Source organism: Zalophus californianus, chromosome 7 (genome assembly GCF_009762305.2).
Source record: "Zalophus californianus isolate mZalCal1 chromosome 7, mZalCal1.pri.v2, whole genome shotgun sequence".
Classification (NCBI taxonomy): Eukaryota; Metazoa; Chordata; class Mammalia; order Carnivora; family Otariidae; genus Zalophus; species Zalophus californianus.
This window is the reverse complement of record NC_045601.1, coordinates 83,391,021-83,410,394: the sequence shown is the minus strand read 5'-3', so window position 1 is coordinate 83,410,394 and position 19,374 is coordinate 83,391,021. Positions and strand designations below refer to the sequence as shown.

The 19,374-nt window shown below is 39.0% G+C and overlaps 1 protein-coding gene across 3 annotated transcripts in view; it reads left to right on the top strand.

The window, feature by feature from the left end:
* KCNQ5 (potassium voltage-gated channel subfamily Q member 5) overlaps positions 1-19,374 on the top strand; it is a 498,060-nt gene that overhangs the window by 457,742 nt on the left and 20,944 nt on the right. For all 3 annotated transcript variants that reach the window (XM_027603133.2, XM_027603132.2, XM_027603134.2), the window contains one exon: positions 11,720-11,828. In XM_027603133.2, coding sequence (XP_027458934.1) covers positions 11,720-11,828 — 109 coding nt within the window. The remainder of the gene's footprint in view (positions 1-11,719; positions 11,829-19,374) is intronic.

Sequence of the window (19,374 nt, the reverse complement as noted above, 5' to 3'; positions counted from 1 at the left end):
GTGTATACTTGGACTTTTTTTCAATAAAAAGAAATTTTGGGATTTTCAGAACTTTTTTCAAATACTATAGCATTTTAATTCAACAGCCTAGAAAAAAAAATAATGGGAATATATCCACAGATGCATGAAAAATTTCCTTGTAACATTATTTTTTATTTCTATGGGAATTCAGTGAGATGGTTTCTGAATCCTTAATAAAAACTCATTTTTAAGTTATTTACTCCAAATCTCCTAAAATTCAGAATTGAATAAACACTGGTCACATGACTGAAATTTCACAATCTGTCCCTACAATATTAGCAATATAAGATACTGGGAGAAGCAGGAAGGAGTGAATATCCAAAAGTGACATATGAAGGTACACTATGTCTCACTGTAATATAGTTACATTTCCACTAATGTTACATTGTTCCTGAAGAGAAAAATAAGTCTGGATTGGCTTCTTTATTATATTAGTATGGATGATTCAGATAGCTAGAGAGCGATCCCTCTTGCTTATTGTACTGATGTTAAAAGTTTTTCCATTATTTACTAATTACAGAATTAGTAAATTAGTAAAAACTAATTACAGAATTAGACCCCAGAATTTAAAGTGGACCTACATGCTGCATTCTACCTAAAAACAAAAGTGCAGTGTGTGATATTCCCTCAACAAATATTCCCTGAGTTCTACTCTAGAAGTTATTCCTTCTTTTACTTGAAACTTATTTTGCCTCTTAAATATTTTCATGGACCCCTGAAAGAAAATTCTATTTTATTTTATTTTTTAAAGTAAAGTATAGTTGGGGTGTCTGGGTGGCACAGTCTGTTAAGCATTCGACTCAGTGTCGGCTCAGGTCATGATCTCAGGATCTTAAGATCAAGCCCCACATTGGGTTCCACACTCAGCATGGAGTCTGCTTGAGATTCTCTCTCCCTGCCTCTCTGCCCCTCCTGCTTATGCTGTCTCTCAGATAAATAAATAAATCTTTTAAAAAAATAAAAACTATAGTTGATGCACAATGTTACATTAGTTTCAGGTGTACAACATAGTGCTTCCTGTTGGTATTTTGATAGGGATTGCATTAAATCTGTAGATTGCTTTGGGTAGTGTGAACATTTTAACAATATTTGTTATTCCAGTACATGAGCATCTAATGTCTTTCCATTTGTTTGTGTCATCTTCAATTTCTTTCATCAATTTTATAGTTTTCAGAGGACAGATCTTTCACCTCCTTGGTTAAGTTCATTCCTAAGTATTTTATTATTTTTGGTGCAACTTTTTTTTTTGTCTGAATGCTGTGCCTAGGACTTCCAGTTCTATGTTGAATAAAAGTGGTTAAGAGTGGACACCCTCATCTTGTTCCTTATCTTGAGAATTTTTTTAAAAGTTTTATTTATTTATTTGACACAGCAAGAGAAGGAACACAAGCAGGGGGAGTGGGAGAGGGAGAAGCAGGCTTCCCGCTGAGCAGGGAGCCCGATGCGGGCTCGATCCCAGGACCCTGGGACCATGCCCTGAGCCGAAGGCAGACGCTTAATGACTGAGCCACCCAGGTGCCCCCTGTTCCTTATCTTAAAAAAAAAAAAAAAAAAAAACTATTTTAAAATCCTGTACAAATTAAACATTATGAGGAAATATTGGATTTTTTTTTTACAGTAGGATCTCAAAGTATACCTAGTCATGAAAACTCACACACAAAAAAGAAAAAAAAACACTACCGTATAAAAGAAAACAAGGAGGCCAAAATGCAGAGGTTAGTTAGTAAGTCGTACTTACTATACTATCAGTAAGATCCACAGCTAGAGTAGAAGGGGGACCTCTCTTACCCTGATGGTTCTTTTATTAAATATTAGCACCTTGCTCCTTTAGGTATTTGAGATACATCAGAGAACAAGATCCTGGTCTTTGTAGATCTTACATTCTAGTAGGGAAAACAAATAAACACCAACAAGTCAATTGTCTGTATATTAGAGGGTGAGTGCTGTGGGAAAAGGAGAGAAAGGTGAGGAGGCACAGATTGGTGAAGCAGGGAGGTAAGTAACCTTGCATACGGTGGTGGTCCCCGGTAGTTCTGAAGAACCAATACTGAGCAGAGACCCAAAGCAGCTAAAGAGCTTCCAGGCTTTCCAGAGAGGATTCCTCAAAGATAGCCCTAGGGCTCCCTGCTCAGTGGGAAGCCTGCTTCTCCCTCTCCCACTCCCCCTGCTTATGTTCCCTGTCTTGCTGTGTCTCTCTCTGTCAAATAAATAAATAAAATCTTAAAAAAAAAAAAAAAAAGATAGCCCTAAGGAGAAGTGCCTGGCTTCTTTAAGGAGCAGCTGGGAGGGCTGGGACAGAGAAGGGAAGCCTGGAGGGAAAAGAGCCAAGGGGAAAATGATGGGAAATGAGGACAGACAGGAAGTGGGGGAAGGACAGACATACAGGGCCTTGTAGCCCTAGTAAAGACTTGGGCTTTTACCCCAGAAAAAATGGGGAGCCATTGGAGACTTGCACACAGAAAGACATGATCTCAATTTTCAAAGGATTGCTCTGCCCTTAATAATCCTGTATCTTAGGCAGGTGATTTAACCTTGCTGAGCTACAGTTTCTTCATCTGTGGAATGAGCATAACATTTCCAAACTGGCAGCATTCTATTTTAAGTTACAGTGTGTGTTTGTAAACCACCTCGCATCAGGGACTGAACGAATTACAGCTATTTTTAATAAAATAAAGGGCCCATGCCTCCAGGCCACAAAAGTGCTCAAGGCAAAGGCCCTGAATTCATCCATCTCTGAACACAAAGTTGAGAGACTGGGGCCATCATGACCTCTCAGCTGACAACTTCTTCAGTGAAGACACTTGTCTCTCAACTTAGGAAGATGATTCACTAAGTAAACAAGAACACAGTGAAGTGGCATCTACCCAACCACAAAGTTTTTAAATCCTAAATCCAGACATTATTGAACAGGGACTACTGTCATGGGGCCTGAGGGAAAGACTTCGTGAAGCAAACATTCATTGAGTGTCTTCTCTGCACCAGGAAGTATTTTAGGGGCAGGAGGTACATGGATGAGAAGATACATGGTAGACAGATACATAAATGAAAAGACATGGTCCCTGCCCTCAGAGAGTATGCTGTCTAGCAATGACAGGGGCTTGTAAACAACCAAGTATAATACTATGTAATAACAGTCATAGAGGGGCACCTGGGTGGCTCAGTCGGTTAAGCGTCTGCCTTAGGCTCAGGTCATGATCCCAGAGTCCTGGGATGGAACCCTGCGGCGGGCTTCCTGCTCAGCGGGGAACCTGCTTCTCTCCCTCCCTCTGCCTCTCCCCCCACCCTGCTCATGCTCTCTCTCTCTCTCTCAAATAAATAAAAATAAAATCTTTTTTAAAAAAATAACAGTCATAGAGATATGTGTTCACTGTAGAGGAAGACTGGACTGAGTCAGTGTCGGGGATCAGGCTGCATTTCATGGAATTGGTAAACTCTTGAAGGGCTTGTAATGTCAGAGCTGGATCTGAGACTCTAAGCTTTGTCATGCTTCCCTCTTATAGCTCATCCTCTTTGCTTTGGGTAACTCAAAATATCGGTAATTGCTAAACTTCAAAATAAAATTCTAGTTTTCAAAATGGCACAAAACTTTGATGCATGCTGAATGTAAATGGTTTGTTCTGAATATTCTGATGTTCTCCCCATGGGGAAGAGGGCACCTTGCTTTTGTGGTGCCCTACGCATAATATAATGTATCAACTGCAAATTCAGCAGACAACCAACCAAAAAAAAAAAAAAACGGGGGAAGGAGAGTGGATGGGAGTATATAGACAATTCCCTTGGAGAGAGTATCCAAAGATAATGATGCCTAAGGAGCACCTCAAGAAACTGCTGGTAGTCTGGCACAGCTGGAGCATGGGATGGAAAGGCTATACTGAGGTGAGGTTGCATGAGGACCTCTGAGCTATCTGAATAAAGTTCCCTCACAGGGCAACCGGAGATGTCCTTCTTGCCATCTGGGTTGAGAAATTGACATTAAATATCAGATAACGCAGAGGAAAAGAGTGGAAGCGAATAGGCCAACATTTAATAGGATTTCCCTCAGAATGTTAAAACTATAAACAAATTATTCTCATTCTTTATGACTTAATTTAAAATTCAAAGTTTCTATAGTGACTATATATTACTATTATAATAAGAGAAAAACAAAGTTTAAAAAAGCATTGAAAAAAACATCTAGAACAAAATATATATTATCTGGAGTATTTTTCTGGGTTCCTTATTAGTACCTTGAGAACCCAGTACATCTTGTTGATGACTTAGCAGCATCTAACACAGAACAGAAAAAAGGCTGTAGCCAAGGACATAGGGAAATGAAGTCACGCTACTCCAGCAGGGCCCAAGCAGTTATTCTAAACTCTAGTTGGATTAAAGGAATTGCCTTTGGACTAGCACATGGCCAAAATGGAATCTCTAATTTTAGGATGATATTTAAGGTGTTGGGAAATGATCATGGCAAAGGGTAATTGAAATACAACCAGCCACAGAAGGAAGAAACCCTTGGAAAATAAATTATAATTCATAACAGAATATAATAAATAAGTTATCCTCACCATTAATAGTGGTCATTTTAATGTGTGTTCCCCATAGCATAATGAAATAGAATCATAATGTGCTTTGTTTAAATTCCCAAAATAAAAATGTATTATGAACTTCTAGCCCTTTTACACTTTTACTGTAAGAATTAACATTATAATAATGGTTTCCTTTAAGTTCTGGAACTTGGGAAGATTTTTTTTTCTTCACTCTCATTGTTTTTCTATTTTTCAAATACTCTATTTCAAAAGGTGTATAATATTTTTGTGATAGAAAGCATCTTTAAATTCCCTACAGAGGGCGCCTGGGTGGCTCAGTTGGTTAAGCGACTGCCTTCGGCTCAGGTCATGATCCTGGAGTCCCGGGATCGAGTCCCATATCGGGCTCCCTGCTCGGCAGGGAGTCTGCTTCTCCCTCTGACCCTCTTCCCTCTCGTGCTCTCTATCTCTCATTCTCTCTCTCTCAAATAAATAAATAAAATCTTTAAAAAAAAATAAATAAATAAATAAAAAATAAATTCCCTACAGAATTTTAAAAGGATTACAAATCATTTATAATTTCATACCCAGTACAGCTAATTTTATTTTTATAGATTCTGTTCTGGCTAGTTTTCTTTTTATATATCATTGTACACAGTTATAATCAACATGAATATTTCATTTCATATTTTAATTTTACTGAACATTTAAAAACACATATTTTCATATTATTATATACTACTCATAATTATCTTTTTCGTTGCTATGTAGTACACCATCATGGTCAAATACTATAATTTACTATAATTTATAGTTTCCTCCTTTGGGACATTGAAATTTCTACAACTATTTTTCTATAATGGGCAATAATGCAGTTAACATTATTGTATTAAGCTACCTTTATTTCCTTTTTGAAATTATTTTCCAAAGAAAACTTCTCTGGTGTAAAATTATAAGATCACTGATTATAAAATTTTGTCCAATTTACATCATCACTAGCAATGCCAGAGTATATCAGATTCACCTCAATTTTGTTAGTATTAGCTTTTATTCTTTTGTTAATTAAATTCATATAAGTCCATACTTTCACATAACTCTAATTTATATTTTTTTATTTCTAGTTAAGTTGAATAGTTTCCTGCCATTTTTTGATACTAGCAGTCTCTTCTGATAGACTTATTTATACATTTATATTTTGGATTGTGATCCATTCAGATAGGCTCCCTACTCATTATAAATATTAAGCCTCTTTCTATCTTTCCATTTTCTTCCCAATCAAGCATTTTTCTTTGCATTGTAATTTAGTTATTTTAGGTAGTAACATTCCCTGTATTCATGATCAAACTGTCAGCTGTCTCCTTTATAATTTCTTCTACTGACCCAAACATCAGGACATTATCATTCCTCTACAGACGGAACAAGTGTTTTCTGCTACGTTTTGACAATTTGATTTTATTTTGATCTATGAACATGTAAGCTTCTTGTGCGTAAAAACAGTAGTGACTCCTTTCAAAGATAACAGTGCCAAGGCCTGTAAAGAGTGGGGTTTCAGGGACATCTGGGTGGCTCAGTCAGTTACGCGACTGGCTCTTGGATTTGGCTGAGGTCATGATCTCAGGGTTGTGAGATTGAGCCCCGCTTGGGGCTTGGTGCTCAGCAGGGAGTCTGCTTGAGATTCTCTGCCTCTCCTCTGCCCTTGCTCCTTGCTCTCTCTCTCTCAAAAAATAAATAAAATCTTTGGGGCGCCTGGGTGGCTCAGTCGTTAAGCATCTGCCTTCGGCTCAGGTCATGATCCCAGGGTCCTGGGATGGAGCCCCGCATCGGGCTTCCTGCTCAGCCGGAAGCCTGCTTCTCTCTCTCCCATTCCCCCTGCTTGTGTTCCCTCTCTCGCTGTGTCTCTCTCTGTCAAATAAATAAATGAAATCTTTTTAAAAAGAGAGGAATAAGAGCAAGAACTGGGATTCTGAAAGCTGAGTAAAAAAAATGAAATCTTGCTCCCATATCACAGATTTGGCAACGGGTATTTTTAAATTCTTTTTCTGTTTTGTTTTGTTTTTTTTAATGATGCAATCATTTCCTCTTGTCTTGTGAAGCACCTGTATTGTCTCAAATTGTTGCCATGCACTAGTGGTGTTGGGGGAAACATGGAGAATTAGTCCAAATCCAATGGCAGATTAGTCAGACACACTCCTCAGCTCTGGATGAGAGAAACCATGGAATGTCGTTTTTTGGCCCGGGTCCCAGCCCTCAGTTTCCTCATGTTACTGGTCCTGAAGCTGTTCTTTGTATTGAGGGTTTTTTTAATACTCCCCTGCTGATTCTAACATGCAGGCAAGGTAGAAAACCATTGTAATCATTTCATCAAGAAATATAAAAAGAAATCTAATCCATAAGAGGAGATGATCAAGAGAAAGAACTAGGAACCGCTTATTTTTTCCTAACTACCTGCATCTTGATGGCAGAATTTCATAGTAGGAACAGAAAAACGGTCTTTGGACATAGCAGAAGTTTCCAGAATGTTCTTTACCTCCTCTCTCCATCATCTAAGGTTCACATGATCTTTTCCAAACACTGAAATAGATTTTCCAAAATGTGGGAGAGCAAAGTATTTGAAAGCAAGTTTTGGATACTGTTAATTAATAGGAAACAGGAGAGGGTCGGGAGAGGTAAAGGTTGTATTTTAAGCTTCTTTTTTCTCCAGGCACAGATCTTGCACTGGGGCAGGCTCACCACACCTGGCAGGAGTGTCCACAGGGAGCAGGACTTTGGGGAGCATCTCACCCTGTTGGCATCTTGCTTTTCGTGATTAGCTTTTGTGCAGACCGATGTTCACATGAGCTTATATACCCATAACCCACATCTCCCAAAATGCAAGGGCAGAGAGCCAGGTGTGTGGTTGGAGAGCAGAGAGCCACCCTTGGCTGAAAATGTAGCCCCACCCAGGTGTCTTAAAATTCACTAAGGGTTTTAAGCCTCTGGGAATCATGTGAAAGACATTTAATGTGTTATTAACCTCCCTGGAAAGAAAATGGACATCTCAAGATAGTTATGAAGGAGAAAGACAGCATTTTCCCCATTTTTGTGGCTTTAAAATAAGGAGAAAAATTTCCTAACTCAGCCCTTGCTTCAATATATGCCAGCAAAGATGCATTTCCTATTCATTTGTTCTGACCAAACCTACCAAAAATATTTTTTAAAGACGGAGAATTTAATTTATGCCTTCACCAATCAAGTTATTAATGGTATAATAATATTCCACAATAAGGTGCATTTGGATATGATACAGTTGGTAACTAACTCCAATCTCCTGTCCAGCCTGTTCCTAAACAGAATGGCTAGGCTGAAGCTTTTATTGGGGTACAGGAAGGACAAGGGTGAGGCAGAATAGCATTAGGCTGGAAGGAAACTGTCTCATAATCATTTGGACTGTTCCCAGTTTCACTGACAGTCAGTGTGAACATTATGGTTTCACTATCTTTACATTTGTGCTTATTGTGACAGTACACACCTGCTGATAAAGTTTTCCATTAACTTCATAATTAAAGGACCCTGTATTTTATGCTATTCAATTGTTTTGGACACACATCATAGTGTTATGGTTGCTTATATGGTATTTTCAATTAGATAAGTCATTGGGACAGGCATTGAAGGATCCGCCTTCCCTGTAAACTCTCCAGTGTTCCCCAGTTTTCTGAGATAAAAAAAAAAAAATGGAACCATAGTTGAAGCTCTCACTAGAATTCAGAAGAGGGAAAGTAGTCACATTCTTCTTTTCTGAAGGGCAGCATAAAATACTTTTGCGAATGAGGCACCTGGATGGCATAGTCAGTTAAGCATCTGACTCTTGATTTTGGCTCAGGTCATGATCTCAGGGTCATGAGATCAAGCCCCATGTCAGGCATTGGCACAGTGTGGACTCTGCTTCAGATTCTCTCTCCCTCTGCATTTCCCCTTTGTGCTCTCGCTCTCTCACTCTCTAAAATAAACAAATAAATCTTTTAAAAAATTACTTTTGTGAATTCTGTACCAGGAATCCTGATAAGTGCGTTATTGGATATTTCCTGTAGGGAGCTAGCATCTGGGTATCTCAGAGGGTTCCATAACGGCACCTGGTGATCATCCAGCCTCTGTGAGCCCCCTGCATCTCTCACCCCACACAAACCCCCCTCGCAACTCCAGGGTATTTGTATTTCCAGGTCTCCTTTAGGGTATGCACTGGCTTAGCACATGGCCATGGTGACCACACTCCCCCCGAATACGATTCTCACTCAGTGTTTGGGGTCACTTCACCTGCAATGGTGAGGGCAGCTACACAGCCACATGGATGCAAATGTAATGCAAGAGAAGCGAATCCAAATGGCAACAAGGGAGAAGAAAGACAAATCTGGAAGGAGGCAGAAGGGAGACTCAGAGTCAGGCAGAATTTAATAGTGCAGCTCCAAAGCCCAACAGCCTAGATTTAAATTCTGGTTCTGTCACTTTCTCTTCATTTGTCCTTGAGCAAGTTTCTTAGCTTTCTGTGCCTCACTTTCATAATCTGTAAAATAGGGGGTGATAATATATACCTCTTGTGGGGCTTGAAGCAATTAAAGTTCTTGGCACACAATTAGATTTCCCCAGAAAGCACTTATTACTATTATTGTCGTCATCATTATTGTCCTTGAGTGAAGATTTGGAAACGATGAAGAAAAGTTTTCCCAACTGTGTTCATTTCCTAGGAATGCCATAACAGATGACCACCCACTGGGTGGCTTGAAACAACAGAAATTTATTCTCTCCCAGTTCAAAATCAGGGTGTCTGAAATCAGGGCGTCACCAGGGTTGGTGCCTTCTGGAGTCTCTGAGGGAGAAAGCATCCCATGCTTCTCTCAGATTCTGGTGGTTGCCCAAAATTCTTGGTGTTCTTGCCTTGTAGATGCATCAGTCCAATCTCCACTTCCATCTTCTCTTTGTTTCCTATACCTTCTCCTTTTCTATCTTAGAAGGACACATCCATTGGATTGAGGGCCCACCCTAATCCAGTATGGTCTCATCTTGAACCTTACCTTAATTACATCTGCAAAGACCCTTATTCCAAATAAGGTCATATTCTGATGTTCCAAGTGGACATGAATTTGAGGGCAATACTAGTCTGCCTACTCCACCCACTGAAAGCAGGTTAGGATCAAATCAGAAGAAGAAATTGCCAACAGCTCCTAGAAGAATGTCGTCTAACCTTGGCCATGTGGTGCACTAAAAGGGCTCCGTTGCATAGGTGGTCAATCAAGCGAAATGGGCCAGCTCCCCTCAAGCGCATCACTGAGTCAGAACCAAGTGTCAGACGGAGTCCACATGTATACTCCCATTTAAACGGTGGCAGACTTCTCTGGAGAGAAGCTGGACATACCCAGCAGGGATAGGCAGCACGCGCGGCCAGCCCTTTCCCCTGCTCTCTCCTGACATGTTGCAAGCCACTGCTGAACCCTGAAGGCATTCTGACACTGGGTGATGCAATGTAAGAGCCTTGGGGAACTGGATTTTAGTAACAATCTCTGGCAACTCACTCGCTCCACTGACCACCTGTGTGGCCTCAGGTAAGATACTTACCTTCTCTGAGCCTCAGTTTTGGTTTCTAAAAACCAGGCATAATATCACCACTAACCTGTAGAGTGGCTCTCAGTAAGAAAACTAACATCGGCGGAAGCTTCCCTTAAATGCCTGCCTGGCATAAATTTCAGTGAGTGGTTGCTGTTATTTTCATCACTGTGAAGTGGTGGCCCTGTCTCTCCCTCTTACTAGGCTTGAGGGTAAGAGGGCCCAAAGGACCATGCACCAGAGCTGTGAAGACCCATCTACATCTCTTCCCATCCCACTCCTTCCGCTCTTGGCACACAGTAGACTGAACAACCACACAGTAAATAGCTTCACTAAATGATGCCCCAGCTGCAGTCCAAATATAAGCACGGCTTCAGTGAATGGACTTCTAATAGCCTTTCAGGATTTTGAACCCAACCAAGACAACTCATGACACATTCTCTTCTTTTCATGGCTTAGCCAAGGAGTGCTGGGCCAAGCAAAGACAACAGAAAGCAGTGTTAGTGCTTTAGTGTATCTCCACATTGAAAGAGGCTTAAATACTATTTGGAGGTTACATACCTCATCTCTCATGAGTGTGTTTTTATTACTGTATTTACTTGATTACCAAGGTAATTCATATTCATTGTAGGAATTTTAGAAAATACAGCCAAGCAAAAAGAATAAAATTATTGCTAAAAAAAAAAAAAGAATAAAATTATTGCTAATTCCAGATAGATATCTATCCCAGATAGATATTTAAAAAAATAATAAATTGTGACATTTCTCAGTCATTGGCCTTCAACATCACTTTAATAGCTTCCTAATATTCCATCATATAAACATACCAGTATTTATTTAATCCATCCCCCGTTCCAGAAATTTTAACTTGTTTTCAATATCTTGTTGCCAAAAACAAAGCTGTAATGATATGAGTTTATCCCTTATTAATTTTATAAATCTTTATTAATTTGGTATTTATTATCACCCTTCCCCCTTCTCCAAACTTTGCAATTAACCCAAAAATTAATTTGCTTGGTTTATTAGGAACCAATTTTATTGTCCAATCTGAAGATCTTCTCAGCTTTGGCCATATTATCTTAAGCAAGCTCTCTTCTGAGCTGCCTGTGTCCAGTAAATGTTAAGTAGTAAGTATTCTTGGACATGGCTGCTTCCACTCTTGTTTGGGGCATGGGGCTAATGGGGTCAATGTCATGGGCTTCAAGCTCTATGTTCACAGGCCAGTTAGTTAAGTATCCAAAGACTGTTTGCCTAACTCCAAACAGCTGTTATTTAAATGCTGGCAGTTAGTTTCAAAAGAACTGGGCAAAAGAGCATGGGTGGATCAACACAAATCCATCACCACTTCTGGAAAGGCAGTGTGTTAACAGCTCCATCTTCCCTGTGGAAAACAGCTCAGAAAGGTATCCGTGTCAAATCACATACAATTAATAAGGTTGTAGAAAAAAGGAGAAGGAATAATATTGGGGAAAACAATTGGCTGACCTTACACATCTCTTGATTTACAAGCTTAGTCTCTGAGATTCCCCCCTGTTGCTATGTGATACCAATTCAGCAAACATGTTTCCAGTTGCTGGTGGTGGTGTTCTGTAACTGACAATTTTCTCTTGCAGCTGACACAGCGCTTGGCACTGATGATGTATATGATGAGAAGGGTTGCCAGTGTGATGTATCAGTGGAAGACCTCACCCCACCGCTTAAAACTGTCATTCGAGCTATCAGGTTGGTGGAAAACCTTTAACAAAATGAGCCAGAGAACTACCTCTGATTATTTGAATTACTATATTGCTAAGTTCTTTTCCCTACAGGTAAACCTCCTGAAATTATTAGTTTCTCTGCTCCTGTTCATTCACATGCCTATTGAATTCTGAAATATATTTTCTTAATACAAAACTCTACTGTGTTCGGCACAAAGTGTGTTATAAAAGGAGGCAGGATTCGAAATGCCAGGCCATGCCGGAGAGATTCCATACGAAGTGGCTTGTCATGAGAATTTGTGGGCTTTGGGGACATTTTGTGTATGGACGCAATTGGATTTTTTTTTTAATTATTTTTATGACTTGATGCTCTGATCCATGTTCTGTATCTTACATCAAAGAGAAATCCCACTAGGTTATTTCAAAACAGGTTGAATTCTAAAAAGGGGAAACCTAAAGTCCTCTGCAGTGACTTGCTCCTCTCTGGCTGAATGTAATGCTAAGCGCTGATCTTTTGTTTTTCTAAGTTTTATTTAAATTCCAGTCAGTTACCATACAATGTAATCTTAGTTTCAGGTGTGCAATATAGTGATTCAAAACCTCTATATAACACCAGTGCTCATCACAAGTGCCCTCCTTAATCCCCATCACCTATTTCACCCATCCCCCCAACCACTTCCCCCTCTAGTAACCATCAGTTTGTTCTCTACAGTTAAGAGTCTGTTTCTTGGTTTGTTTCTCTCTCTTTTTCCCCTATGATCGTTCGTTTTGTTTCTTAAATTCTACATATGAATGAAATCATATGGTATTTGTCTTTCTCTTACTGACTTATTTCGATTAGCATAATACACTCTAGCTCCATCCATGTTGTTGCAAAAGGCAAGATTTCATTCTTTTTATGGCTGAGTAATATTCCATTGTGTATATATACGACATCTTGGTTTTTTTCTCAGATCTTGGGTTAGGGTTCGGATTAGGCTTAGGGTATGTGCCTGGTATCCTGCATTTCAGAGACCTCTCCAGAGGGTTATTTAGAGTTAGGGATTAGGGGTTAGATTTTAGGAGTAGGCTTAGGATTAGGATTTGAGTTAAGATTAGGGTTAGGGGGGCACCTGGGTGGCTCAGTTGGTTAAGCGACTGCCTTTGGCTCAGGTCATGATCCTGGAGTCCTGGAATCGAGTCCCGCATCAGGCTCCCTGCTCAGCAGGGAGTCTGCTTCTCCCTCTGACCCTCCCCCGTCTCACGTTCATTCTATCTCATTCTCTCTCTCAAATAAATAAAAAATAAAATCTTTAAAAAAAAAGTAAATATTAAAAAAAAATTTTTTAATTAAGATTAGGGTTAGGTTATGTGCCCAGCATCCTGCATTTCAGAGATCTCTCCAGAAAACAAAACCCCAGACTTCTGTTGGGGTGAGAATACAATTGGCAGCCATCCACCGAGATAAGGCAAGGAGGGGACTTGAGGCTCGAAATACGCTTTAAATAGATATTCAATTTAAAAGCTGATGTTAATGTGCTTCCTCTTCCAATAGCAGAATCTAAAAGAGTACCCAAAGCAACTTACCTTTATGTTTCCAGGATCCACTCCCTCCAGAATTTAGGATCTGGCTAAATAAACTGCAGCAAACTCAGCCTGCCTAGTTTAATCCCTTTGGGAGAATTTTAATCTGTCCATGAACCCTGAGTGACTTTGTTGCAAAAAAGTACCTCTGATCTTTTTGGCTCTCTCTGCCTCTTACCAAAAAGCCAGAAGAAAACTTAAAATATCCAACCCAACTTAGCTATCCAGATACTTAGTCTAATTTCAGAGATCAGCATGACTCGCTTCTACTTTTAGTTGGTCATTTTGTATCGTTAGACATTGCTTTACTTGATGTTTGGGAATCACTGGGAAAGCAGAAATGAGTTATAAAGATTTTGATAAATGTTTGTTAAGGCAAAGAAAACCATGGTTGATGAAAATGTGCACCCAAGAAGATACTTAAACCTTGTCTGTAATGGCACCCTAAAAAGAAGTGAAGTAAAACCCAGTTACTTCTCAACAGAACCCTTGAGCAACAAACCCTATGGGTGGAGGACCATACCTTTTTATGTGCCTTGGACCATCCTAGATTATGCCTCTTGTCTCATCATAATTGTTCATCGTTGATACTCCCTGTCCTTCTCAAAATATCCCAGTTTGGACAATTATATGATCACCCCACCCCTGGGGAGCCTAGAAGCCTTAGGTAATATTTAAGCCCAGAAAACCCAAGGATATGTAGTAAAATGATGCTTGAAGCCTTCAGTTAAAAGGGACAGAAAGGATCTAGAACTGCATTGTCTAATATAGTGACCAGTGGCCACATGAGTCTAGTTAAATTTGAATTAATCTAAATTAAATTTAACTTAAAATTCAGTTCATCAGCGGCACTACCCACATTTAAAGTGCTCGATAGCCACAAGTGTCTACTACACTGGGCACAGAAGACACAGTGCTTTGCATCATTGCAGAAAGTTCTATTGGACATTGTTGGTCGAGAAGTCACCTTGAAATTCTTTACATTCATTCATTATATCCCTCAAAGACCCTAAAGTGAAGGTGGGGCAATTCATCCACAGATTAGTCTGACTTGCAACAAGTACCATCAAATCTTATCTAACGGAAACAGATTAGGTTTCCTAAAAGTCATACTTAACCCTATTTGTTCATTTCCCAAGACCTTCTGAAGTTTTCTGCTTTTGCCTCACAGCCTATAAAAAGAATCGTGAGCTGCAAGAAAGAAACCGAAATAGGTTTATTCTGCTAGCTAAGCACTTTAGCGGGAGCTTAAGATTTACTTTATACCATCCTCTTGAAACTTGCCTGATTTTTGTAAAGTCCTTTGCAGAATTCCCTTGCTTTTCAGAATTCTTTCTTGGTTCTTATTTTTAACAGGACTTTATTATTTACATGTATCTCCTTTTTGTGAATTTCTGAAGCTTTCCGCTTGCTCCTCTGTGACGCTCGAGGGCGATGTTTTTCTCCCCCATATCCTGATTCTGAGTTCCCCTTAAAATTCGTGGATTCTCTAAAAACACAATAGTTACACTCAATAGTTAATAACTTCATTGGAAATCTTTGACTCATGATACTACTTATTTTCTAAAAATACATGATTAAAAGACCCACCAGTACAATTGGCAGTTCTGAGAAGGAGTTTGCTGATGTAAATCCCTAAATCTTATGCAAAAGTGTCCTTTTCTTGAGTTCAATTAAATAAATAAACTGCATAGCAGTTGATGGGGATGTCTTTGGCCAGAACATACTCATTTTTTACAGCTCACCTAAAGTGGTATTTTATATATATTACGTTACTGATTGCAAGTGCAAACCATCTATTATTCACCTCTAAAATAACAACTTTGTTTTGGCATTTTCCTTGTTATTTTTTGGTCTTTTGATTATTTAATATGAATAGTTGAATATGCCTTTTGTTCTCCTGTAGCTATTAGTAAAACAATAGTTTTTCCTAAGAGCCAAATTAAAATTAAGATGTATAACAGAAAATATGTATTCCACTGCAAGGATGACAATATGGAAAACAAAACCACTGCATCCCCAAAGAGCAAAATAGGAGCTCTTACTCTGGTTATTAATATTTATTAAGCATCTGCCATTTTCTAATTTCTAGTTATTTGGGGGAGTAAAGATTCTCTGAGATGACTAAGGCCACTGTCTGTTTTTGTTTTGTTTTGTTTTGTTTTAGTTTTTCCCAAAGATTTTATTTATTTATTTGACACAGAGAGAGCACAAGCAGGGGGAGTGGCAGGCGGAGGGAGAAGCAGACTCCCCGCTGAGCAGGGAGCCCGGTGCGGGACTCGACCCCAGGACCCTGGGATCATGACCTGAGCCAAAGGCAGACGCTTAACTGACTGAACCACCCAGGTGCCCTAAGGCCACTGTATGAACTTGTCTGGATTATATTACCCAAATGCACTTTGAGACTTTTTTTCAGTGACTGACATCACTTTTTATAGTAACGAAAAATGGCTATTCTTAGACATTTCCAAAATGTCTTAAAAAATCAGAAGAATACTTAGTTTTGTATAATTCCTCCAGGATTATCACAGATTATTTTCAAAATATTATTTAGTGGGAGTGCACAAAGTTGCTGGAAATGTGTTTTAAACTCATTACTGGGAGTGAAAATTGTACTTATTTTTAACAGAAGTTCTCTATCTTGTTAATGATTTAATACAATGTTAATTTTCTTTTCATTCACTCATACAAATTAGTTTCTAAATAGAAAGATGAGGGGCACCTGGGTGGCTCCGTGGGTTAAGCGTTTGCCTTCGCTCAGGTCCTGGGATTGAGCATGCAGAGAGTCTGCTTCTCCCTCTGCCCCTCTCCCTCCCCTCCTCCTGCCCACATGCTCTCTCAAATAAATAAATAAAATCTTTTATGAATAAATAAATAGAAAGATGACATTAGCAGGGAAGTAAACAGATCAACAAGCAAATTGATAAACTCTTGAACATTCTACACACTCACTTTTCATTATATCATGGCATCTTCATTTGCTAGGGGCACCACAACAAAATACCACAGACTGGGTGGTTTCAACAACAGAAATTTACTTTCTCCAGTCCTGGAGACTGGAAGTCCAAGATCAAGATGTCAGCAGTGTTGTTTCTTCTGAGACCTCTCTCTTTAGCTTGCAGATGGCCACCTTCTCTCTGCGTCCTCACGTGGTGTTCCCTCTGTGTGCCCACAGATATGGGTCTACATCTCCTCTTCTTATAATGACACCAGTCAGGTTGGATTAGGCCCTACTCTAAGGGTCTTATTTCAACTGAATCACTTCTTTTAGAGTCCAGTCTCCAAATACAGTTACATTCTGAGGTACTAGGGGATAGGGCTTTACATGTGAAATAATTCAGTTAACACCTGGCAAGATACCAGTTTTCCTATCACTGTTTAACAAATACTTTCACAGGCACAATATCAAAATTTTCAGATTAAAAATAAACCCATCAATTACCTTAAATATGTTCCCTCACAATATAAAACGTTGACTGTTACCTTTCAAGCTGGTACTTGGCACTGTGTAAACACTATGTAAGTGAGAATCTTGTACAATATTTCTCACAAAAATTAATATACGCTCATTAATTCAAAATAGTAAGTAATATAAATAAATAATACACAATAAATAAATAATAAATGTTTCAAGTTATATTCAATACAAGTCTGTAGTTATAAAAGAGTTTCTGAATAGTAATTTTTATAATAATTTTTTATTTGAGTATAGTTGACACACAACACTACATTATTTTTAGGTGTACAATATAGTCATTCAACTTCTCTATATGTTATGCTGCACTCACCCCAACAGCAGCTACCGTCTGTCACCATACAACGCTATCACAGCCCGATTAACTATATCCCCCATCCTATGCATTTTATTCATGTGACTTATTCATTCCATAACTGGAAGGCTGTACTTCCCATTCCTCTTCAGTCTTTTAGCCCAGCCTCCAACTCTACTTACCTCTGGCAACCATCATTTGTGCTCTGTATTTATAGGCCTGATTCTGCTTTTTGTTTATTTGTTTCTTCATTTGTTTTGTTTTTTAGATTCCATATATGAATGAAATCGTAAGGTATTTGCCTTTCTCAGTCTGACTTATTTCACTTAACACCATACCCTCTAGATTCATTAATATTGTCACAAATAGCAAGATATCATCCCTTTTATGGCTGCATAATATTCCATACAAAGATATAGAGAGATATATATGTATGTATATATATGTGTGTGTATGTGTGTATATATATGTGTATGTGTGTATATGTGTGTATGTGTGTATATATGTGTGTGTATGTATATGTGTGTATGTGTGTATATATGTGTATGTGCGTGTATATATGTGTGTATATGTGTGTATACGTGTGTGTATATGTGTGTGTATGTGTGTGTATGTGTGTATGTGTGTATATATGTGTGCATATGTGTGTATGTGTATGTGTGTATATGTGTGTATGTGTGTATATGTGTGTATATGTGTGTATATATGTGTATATGTGTATGTGTGTATATATGTGTGCATGTGTGTATATGTGTGTGTATATGTATGTGTATATATGTATGTGTATATGTGTATGTGTGTATATGTGTATGTGTGTATATGTGTGCATGTATATATGTGTGTGTGTATGTATACGTGTGTATGTGTGTGTATGTATGTGTGCATGTATGTGTATATGTGTGTGTGTATGTGTGTGTGTGTATGTATACACACACACATACACACACACATCTTCTTTATCCATTTGTCTATGGATGCATGTATCTCTTCAAATTAGTGTTTCATTTTCTTTGGGTAAATACCCAGTAGTAAAATTAATGGATCACATGGTAGTTCTATTTTTAATTTTTTGAGAAGCCTCTGTACTGTCTTTCACGGTGACTGCACCAATTTACATGCCCACCAACAGTGCATGAGAATTCCTTTTTGTCCACATCCTCACCAACACTTGTTATTTCTTATCGTTATTTTAGCTCTCAGAATAATAAATTTTAAAAATAAAAAGAAATGTCTGTATTTCTTTTCCTATACTGAACTGGCTAGATAAATTCTGAGATATGCATACCAAGGCATCATAGAAGTGTTATGTGAAGGATTTATTACGCAATTGGAGAATGAGCTCTGTCTGTTAAAATGACGCAGTGCAAAGCTCACCTGCCTCCTACCTGTAGTTTTTCATAGAATTACGCTACTAAGATCAAGGCCATTCTTAATGAGATCCTCAACAACTGTTCTCTTGTCAACTTGTTTTATACAACTGTTTCTGTCAGTTGTCAAGAAATGAATCAGAATACCATCGAGCCTATTCTTCTTATAAAGATAACCAAAACAACCCAATGGAGATTATTCATTATTCTGAACAGAAATGACTGAGAAGTTGATTGTATCATGGTCTTAACTTCTCTTAATATGTCGATGCAATAATCACCATGCCTGCTATATTTCACTTGTACACAACCTTTTATTTCCCAGGCCAAACCAGCCTTCTAGAAAATCAAATGAATAAATAAAGAATTCTTTAGGTGAAGCTGCAGCCAACGTTACCTTGGCACCGTTAGCTGTTTCTACCCCCAGCTGCCACGCTCCTGAGAGCTGCTCAGAGAAGTGATCCAAGAAATGACAGCCTCTGTGCAACCTTGGGCAACCCATGTCACCTCTCTGTGCCTCGTTTCTTTATTGGTGAAGTGAGGAGAGTAATGGGATTGACTTTGTAGGGCTGTGGTGAGGATTGATTGAATTAACTTTTGCAGAGATCTTAGAACAGTGCTGGGCACCTGGTAAGCACACATAAATGCTAGCTATTATAACCTCCAGGTCTCTGGGCTCCTTGCTGCCTTCCCAGCATGCTGCCTATTCTGCCCTTCCTCTGCTCAGGCCAGACCCTCTCCTTTCTGAGCCCCACTGACTCCCGTGGTATGTCATGGGAGAGGAGTGCTTCGTTCTCTTTTCTGAGGGGTGCTCCCAACTTCCAAAAGTTTGTGGCCTTGCCTGCCTGCACCCCCTCCCCCAGGAAGCACT